At 37.2% G+C, this 9,196-nt stretch overlaps 1 protein-coding gene across 2 annotated transcripts in view; it reads left to right on the top strand.

Moving 5' to 3' along the window:
- Positions 1-9,196, top strand: part of Cfap299 (cilia and flagella associated protein 299) — a 510,741-nt gene that overhangs the window by 483,285 nt on the left and 18,260 nt on the right. For both annotated transcript variants that reach the window (XM_028773699.1, XM_028773700.1), the window contains one exon: positions 8,832-8,961. In XM_028773699.1, the coding sequence (XP_028629532.1) occupies positions 8,832-8,961 (130 nt within the window). The remainder of the gene's footprint in view (positions 1-8,831; positions 8,962-9,196) is intronic.

The raw sequence follows: 9,196 nt of genomic DNA, 5'->3' as shown, positions 1-9,196 counted from the left end.
GCTCTGGATCACACTGTAGACATGTCGTGTATGAATCTGGGGCTCTGGATCACACTGTAGATATGTCATGTATGAATCTGGATCACACTGTAGACATGTCTTTAACGTTTTATTTATATGTGAAAATTCTGAGGATCTTTGCTGACACTCCCCATTGTGTGCTTCTACAATTTCCCAAATACAGCATTTGAAGAAAGTAAACAAAATGAAGGCCAATGAGGTATTCTGGATACCCTTGGTGACCCAAGTGTCTTCAAAATGTCTTCCCTGATATCAGGATTCATCATGTATAATAAATGATAAACAGATAATTTTGCAAGAATATTCATTTTTTCCCATTTGACTTATCGAAAAGACATCATACATATTTTATGATTACTTACTTACCAAAGCCCGGTATAGCTACATTCATTAATTTAAAAAGCAAAACAAAAACAAACAAACAAACAAACAAAACAATTTTAGGATAATGAGATGGCTTAGCAGGTAAAGACACTTGCTGTGTCTTCCTGAAAGCCTGAATTTCATTCCCTAGACCCTGTGTAAAGGCAGGAGAGTACCAATACACAGGGGAGCCTACTCTGACTTCTGACTGACACAGTTGTACTTTCACACAGGTATGTGTGCATACATACATAATCATATACACTCAATAATGATGAATGAAATAAACTTTAAGAAAAAGTCAAGTCCAGCCTTGGGTACGTACACTATCCAGAAAAGACACATGCAGAGATAAGTAAGTATTGTCTACAATAGGAAAGGCAACAACAACTCTTGTCTGAAGCCTGTGGGGTTTAAAGGTTTCCATAGGGCCGTTTTGGCCAACAACTCAACAAGATGTCATTTATTTCTGTCACTGTAGGTCTTACTTGATAACATAAGATATTTAGTTGGGGTATGGTCACCCCTACTATATGATTACTCCACAGGTTCCTTTCATATTCACATGTAATTTAGGATGCTTCCATAGACATAAGTTTCCATGTAGTTTTCTTTCTCTTTTGTTTTTGTTTTGTTTTCCTGTTTTGCTTTTATTGAAAAGTACGGGTTCTATTTGGATTCTTCTACATGCAGCCATCCAGTTTGACCTGTGCCATTTGTTAAAGACTCTGATTTTTTTCTACTGTGCATTTGGCTTCTTTGTAAAGAAAAGGGGGGAGGTATCCATAGATGTGTGAACATATGGGAGATATTCAATTCAATCCCATTGATCAATGTGTCTGTTTCATGCCAGCGCTAATTATTTTTCTTACTATAGCTCTATAGTATAACTTGAATACTGGAATGGTGACATTTTCAGCAGCCCCTTTGTTATTCAGCATTGTCTTATATGAAATTGAAGATTATTTTGTTATTTATGTTGAATTGGAATTTTAATGGGAATTACACAGGGAACGAAGATATTTGAATCAATCTACAGCTGGTATTTTCAGTATAAAGATAGTCAACAGACAGAGAACATTGCAGTTATTCACATGTGTTTCATGCATCAGAAGAAAAATAATGAGCCATGAATCAAGTAAGGTAAAAGCAATACTGTAGATAAACTAATACAGATTACTAAGTACCAACTAAATGAACCTAAGAATGGCAGCTAAAAGGAGCGCTTGGCTTATAATCTACAGCCTGTGTGTGAGGCTTGTTTTAGTGTACACCAGATATCTGAACCTGAAATTTTAATTATCCTCTTTCAACTCCAGCTCTTTCGTCTATGTAGTAATGATAGAAATAAAAGTATACTATGTTCTGATTATAATTATATGTATAGAGTGATGGCATAGCTTTCTGACTAAGATGCTCTCAACAGCAAACTCCCCTTTCTTCTGACTCTTACTGTCTTTTTACTCCATTTTCTGAAATGTTCCTTGAGCTGTAGGTTTGTAGATACATTCATTTGGACTGGGTTTCACAACCTGGATTTTGATTGGTTGTGGCTTTCTATAATAGTCTCCCAGAGAGGAAAGGGAAAAGAGAAATGATGTAACTATATCAAAATAAAAGGACAAAACCTTTTTAATAATAAAATGGCATAGTATTTTTAAATATGAGCTTATTTATTCCTATAAATTTTCTATGACAAGGACATTTTCATGGTTATTGTCTCTTTGGATCCCTGGTTTCTTTGGAGTCTTTTTCCATCATGGAGCCATGGATACTACGATTCCTAAGGAAAACAACCCCATTCATTAGTTTTCAGATCACTGTGAAGTGCTATCTTTACTTTCTTAGTTCTTTCATACCTGTTCTTAAGAAATGAGTCTTCTTTTCTAACCTTTCTCATCCTCCCTTTAATTCATTACTATCTGGCTTCTCTCCCATTACATCATTGTAAATGATATCCCTATTATCTCCCTCAAACTGTCAGTTTTACTGACTGTTCATATTCCATCTAATTTATAAACCATTTTTCACCATTATATATGTTGATGTGGTTGGTTGGTTGGGTTTTGTTTGGTTTTGTTGTGCTGGAGACTCAGCTGGATAGGCAAGTACTCTACCACATACAGAGACCGCGACCATCTCAATTGTCCTTGTCTGATAGATCTTCCTTCCTCCCTCCCTCCCTCCTTCCCTCCCTCCCTCCCTTCCTCCTTCCCTTCCTCCTTCCTTCCCTCCCTCCCTCCCTCCTTCCTTCCCTCCCTCCCTCTCCTCTCTCCCTTCCTTTCCTCCCTCCCCTCTCTCCCTCCCTCACGTTTTGCCTACTTCCCTACTTCTCTTCTCTTCTCTTCTCTTCTCTTCTCTTCTCTTCTCTTCTCTTTCTTCTCTCTCTTCTGTAATAAATCTATAATGGTTCTTCTTGATTTTGGGTTATTTCTGCATGAAATTGCTCCATTTTACTATCCTGCTTCCTCCTTATTCTGTATAAAGATTATGTTCTCAGATTCATCCTTTGCTGCATATTTCAGCTATGCCACCCCCATCTTTGAATTTAGATAATGATATTGGTACCACAGATGCTTCATATGTATTATTTTATCACAGATATTTCTTAAAGCTTCAGAAACTCATACACTCTGTGTGTGTGAAATTAATGTGCATTTGGAATCTATAGTGTGCCAGGTGTTAGCTTGGAGGAAGTGGCAGAAACAAGGAAAGGAAACAACAAAAGGCAAGCTCTCTGCTTTCATTTGCTTGGGTGTTTTCCAGGGATTTCAAAGTTCAGTCTGTTCAGAAGTGAACTGAAACTGCTCCTTCTACAATCAGCTCCTTCTTCTGTGTTCTATATCCAAGCAAATGCACGCCACCTCACAGAGACTCAGATGGAAACATCAAAGTAAATGTAGACTCCCAGCCTTGTCACTCACTTAGGCAATGTGTCCATCCATGCGTCTGCTGAGTAGCCTCTCAAATCCAGCCCTTTGACTGTAGCTTTGTGTCTAATCCAGGAGTGCCTGAACCAGTCTTGGCCGGCTCTCAATGTAATTATCCACACTACTTTTAAATCCTTCTTTACAAATCTACACCTTGAGCGAGTTGCTTCATCACTACAATCCTTTTCCATGGCTATCATCTAGGAATAGGCCCATCGTTCCTCACTTACCATAAAAGGACCACTGTGGTCTGTGTCCCCAAGGAACATCATCAAAAGGAACTTTTTTTTTGTCTTAACATGGCCCAAATAACTAAAACTCAATGTTCATAACAGTGTTGCCATGTTTCATGTGTACATGCTTTTCCACATGGTCTCTTAGCATAAAATAGCCTTTCCCCTTCTTAACAACCTGGCATGTGATTTGTAATACTAACCATAAGCCCTGCTTCCACTGCAAATCCTCCTAGCTCCTGACTTTGAGCATAAGACATACTTGCTCTCTTGCCTCTTCTACAGCTCCCAATGGTATCCTCACATGTCTGCTGTGATATAGTGCTGGGAAAGGAGTCTTTCTCCTTCATTCTCTGTTCTTCGTTTACTCTTAGGTGATCCTCCTACTTAATTGTCCAGTAGACCCTAGAGTATATAAGCTGCAGAATTCTCGAAGTCTGGAAATTTAACTGTAAATTTAATCTACTTCAATTTTGCATGTAATCATAGAGCCAATAAGGATCTAACCTATTCAAGACTTAATTAAATTATTTCACCTTGGTACCAGGACAAGGACAAATGAGTACCAAGCTCCTGGATGACTCCTGAGGGCTTGTGCCTATGATCATAAAGAACATATAGGCCTAGGATTTTACGTGTAAAATCACTGTATCCACAAGACAATTTTTTCCCATAGAGACACAATAACTACAGGACATGATAGGAATGTCCTGTATACTAATTATTGTTGTTATACAGTATTTTAGTTTGACTTAATCTACATTTGTTCATCATGTTGGTGTTTTGCTTCCATGTCTGTTATGTACCATGTGTTTGATGCCTATGGAAGCCAGAAGAGAGCTTGGGAACCCCTAAAACTAGAGTTACAGTTTTGAGCCATGATGTGGGTGCTTAGTTATCTAATGTTTAATTTAAAACCTTATAAACCTAAACATATCTTGGAGTTGTTTTCAATTTTTTTATCTCCTTTATCTTCAACCTGTACACATATACTATTTTTTTCTCCCAAGAAGGATCATACCAGATGCCTAAAATTATTGCCAATTTTTCCTTATTTCCATATTTTTATTAAAAATAATAAACTAACTTAAATTATTCATCTGGAAAAAGTAATGTTTTAGATTTAAGGATAGGAACAATACTAATGGCACTAAAATCTTTTTTCAAAATGAAAATTGTCTAATTTGTCTTCCCTAAGGATGAGTGTCCCAGATTGGTTATCTACTACCAACTAGTCATCCCTAAAAGCATATACATACAGCAACATTCAATTGACTCGTCAGGTTGTATTTATAGATGCATTCATAAATATGAAGCATATGTAACATTAATACTAAGAGAAAAAAGAGGCCATGACTTTGTGAGGGAGAGAGGGGGAGTGGACTTGGGAGGGATAAAGTGGAGGAGATCGAGGGGAGAAATGCATAATTTATAATTTAAAGTAAATTATATGATTTATTTAAATTTAAAATAAAACAGATTTTACAGTATATAATCTTTGCAAGTAAAAATGTTAAATCTGTTGCAGACACATTAAACATAAAAATGAGCAAAACTTGAAAATTATTCAGTAATATTTAATTCTTTATTATTTTACCTGTAAATTTGTACCTTTTACCTTATATAATTATTTTTCTAGATTCCTTCTTGACTCAAGAACATTTGAAAACTTGAGGAGACTCACTTTTGAAATAAGGATGTCATATCATTGGTAGGATAGCCATCATCAGGAACCGAAAGAATCAAGTGACAGAAAATAGAATTAATAAACTTATTTCAGAATACTGTATGCAAAATAAATATTTATATAAGAATATATACTGTTAAATAACATATGCCATATTGAAGATATAGCAAGTACTATAACCAGATTATAATAATAATGCATAGAACAATGATAATCTATAAAACTTCAAAATTTAAATTCTTCCCAGCAAAGTAATTCATCCAACTAATTCATACTGGCTTTTCCACCAGGCGTTTTTGTAGACAGAAAAGGTTAGATGTACTGATAACAGAGATAAAAATCATGGAGCATTGGACTACAATGCTTATAGTCTTAAATTATAATATAAAACTAGGAATGAAAACTAGATGAATCTTTATTTTTGTAAGATTTGCAATAGACAGTTTGATTTGCCAAACATTAAATATTCTACACATTTGGACTAAGCACCAGTTTTATATTGGTATGAGCAGACCATGAAAAGCTCATCAATACTCATTGTCATTTTTAAATTTCTTAAAAGAAACATGACAGGTCACTGCGTGGAGAAGAAATATGTTGACAAATAATGCTAAACAATCACACAAGTTTATGTTGACGTACACATGATTTCATATATATTGACTATATATGATTTTTTTTTTACATTTTCAAACATGGAGGCCATGCTAAACCATTGCACTAATAACTTCCCAGGCAGCTCAATTCTTCAGTCCTAGCATTTCATAAAACTCTATACATCTTCAGCCCCAGCTTCCTGTCCTCTCCATTTCAGCTGGTTGGAAGGAAAGAAAGCCGTAGACATTTGTACAGATACTGACAAAAAGTGTCAGATGTGACTTCTGCGCATGTCCCATTGGCTAACTCTCTATCACGTGGTTGTGCAGCAATAAAGAGTTGGGTTATAGTCTGGGGGTTGCCCATAAAGAAGTTAAACATCTGTATGTCAGTAACTGGTTATCCTCTGTGGAAGAGATTCCCAAAGCCTGACACCTGCTTGGGAGGGGAAATGAGCAACAGTTGAACTTTTAAAACCTAGCAGGTGCCATTTTCTTGTTAGTTCTACATGTACAGGATTGCTTCCTGGATTGTCTCTGCTTCCTGGGGTTGGTGAAAATTTGTGATAATTCAGTTGGCTTACAGCAGGATCCAGCAGCTGTTGTTAAGTAATTTTCTTTATTGAATGGTAAGCACTAGCTGTGAGAATTGAAAAGAAAATGAAGTCACTTAGGAAGAAAAAGTATTGACAAACAAAGGTTTCACCAAAAGCACCATGCACTATACAAATTCAATTTTTATGTGAAGAGTATTTTTTTAATAAAATCTGACTGGGTTTCCATAAGGCTTAGCCCGTAGTCTGAGCAACAAGATAGGAATGCACGATATAAACCATGCCACTGTGAGCACAGTGACTCAGGCAGCATGCTGGGATTATCTAGATCTTTATATCTCGTAAATAATTATTTAGACACATATGTCAAGTTGAAAGTCACATCATGTCTCCCATTCTAATCTAGTGATCTCGTAACTGAAAGTCAGTAAGATGAGGTCAAAGTATCTTCTTTCTTCAGGTGAAACTGAATTAGAAAACCTAATGTGGAAGGATGCAAAGTCAAGTGAGCTGCCACGACTTCACTATGCCTCTGTCACTAAGTCCCCAGATGTCAGCCTTTCCTCTGCTGCTTTTATGTGCTGGAGTTTGAACCTACCATTTTAGTGTCATTCCAGAGTCATGAGCTGAAGGAGAGGAGAGGAAGTGGGATGCCCAAATCCATATAATAGTTTCCAAACAGGTCCTTCTGCTGATTTCTGAAGAACTTACTAAAGCATGGTGTCGGTAGCAAGCCCCATTTTTCTCACTCTGCCTGAGAAAAGGTAGCCATGCTCATCAAGATTTACATTTCCAGTAATAAAAACACAAGATCTGTGCAACCAGTTCTGAGTGTTGGGAGGTGTCTGAGTTAGGGTTTCTATGATGAGACCATGGCAACTCCTATAAAGGAAAACGTTTGATTGGGGCTGGCTTACAGTTCAGCGAGTTAATACATCATCACCATGTCTGGAAACATGGTGGCATGCAGACAGACATGATGCTAGAGAAGTCGCTTAGAATTCGACATCTGGATCTTCAGGCAGCAGGAAGAGAAAGTTGATCCTGGGTTTGGCCTGAGCATTTGAAGCCCACTCAAAGCGCATTCTCAATGATCACTTCCTCCCACAAGGCCACACCCACTCCAACAAGGCCACACCTACTCCTACAAGGCCACACCTACTCCAACAAGGCCACACCTCCCATCATGACGTCCTCTGAGTTTATGGGGGCCTTTTTTATTCAGACCACCACAATAAGTTACTACGTCTTTAGACAGTAACACAAATGTGATGGGTAATACTGAGGCCACCTAAACTATGTAGCAATTCTGAAAGAATGTAATCAATGGAATCATGTCTTTCAGAAGGAAGAGACAATAATGGGCCAAACAACCCAGAGGTAGAATCCGGAAAACTAATTACACATGCACACGGCAAGAGCTGTAGCGATGGCTCAACATGTAAAGAACATGTAGTGCTTTTCTAGAGAATCCTATTTCTCTTCCCAACACCCACTCAGACAGGTCACAATACCTATAACTACAGCTCTGGCCCACACGTGTACCTGGACTCACACAAAATAAATCTTGTTTTAATTAAAAACATATACTACAAATACAAGATAGATAGGTCTATAGTGTGCGTGTGTAAAAGCAAACATAACATTAGAAATGCCTTAATATGAATGAGAATATACTGAGAACATATACTGAGGCTTTCAGTTCGATGGGCCGTGTGTATTGAGCTTTGACAAGTAAATGCAATCCATGGAGAAAGCTAGGAATCCTCTATAGAATGTTTTTTAAAGATAAAATGCTAGAATAGTTGACTAGCTGGAAGAGCAAATGCATATTCTGAAACACCATACTTTGAGCCAAAATATTGTCCATATGAAACATGACTTTCAAGACCTTGACTATGCTAGTCACCTTGCCTAGCCTCCTGGCCTTCTCTGAAATGAGAGCAACTTCATATGGATATCCTCTTAGAATACATCAAAACATGCCTGTCCTATGATAACCACTCAAAGTTTCTCCACTCCCTGGGAAATGAATTGAAATAGAGATCCTGGAAGAAATAAATCAATGTGAACTTGTTTTGAGTGGAAAGAGGTGACTTTGTCTGCCCTTCCTTCCCCTAAACAGTCTCTTTATACCCTAAAGAGTCTGCAAAGGAACAAATAATCTTAAATTGCATCAATTTTCTCCTTGACTTCCTGTGAATATAATACTGGAATAAGTCCTAAATCTTACAGTGTCCAAACCCGGAAATCATGTAAAATCATTCTAAGTACATATCCAAATGATTGGAGAATAACCCCGAATAATCTCTCTGCTAGAATTCAAATCTCAGATGTGTTCTTCCTGGTTATCCTCCTTGAGAACAAACTGCCCCAAGTAATTTCTGAAGTGCCTGTCATTTAATGTGTTATACATTCTAATTACTTATAAATGCTTATTTTTATAGCTTTTACAACTGGGACAGTCACATTGCGGTTTGCAATTCAAGTCCAAATTATCAAGTGATTGCTGACAACCCTGAAGGCTTACTTTTTAAGTATAAAAGGGACAGAAAAATTCTCAATGTGGACCCAAAGGTAATTATGAGTTATACTTCTATATCTCTTCAAACTGTCTTGTATTTCTACCTAGTCAAAAATTGTTTAAATGTTTAACATCCTTATGGCTTGGAAGTCTTGTGTTTGTTTTATAGCTTTGAAGTGAAACCCTGCTTTGTCACATGGACATTCAAAGAGAAAGAGCAGAGAAGATGAGAAGAGGAAGGGAATAGAAGAAGGAGAAGTGGGGAGGAAGGGAAAAAGGGAGGGAGGG

The sequence above is a fragment of the Grammomys surdaster genome, unplaced genomic scaffold (genome assembly GCF_004785775.1).
Source record: "Grammomys surdaster isolate TR1022 unplaced genomic scaffold, NIH_TR_1.0 233, whole genome shotgun sequence".
NCBI classification, from domain to species: Eukaryota; Metazoa; Chordata; class Mammalia; order Rodentia; family Muridae; genus Grammomys; species Grammomys surdaster.
Note: the sequence above shows the minus strand (reverse complement) of the source record. Positions and strands in the feature narration are given on the sequence as shown.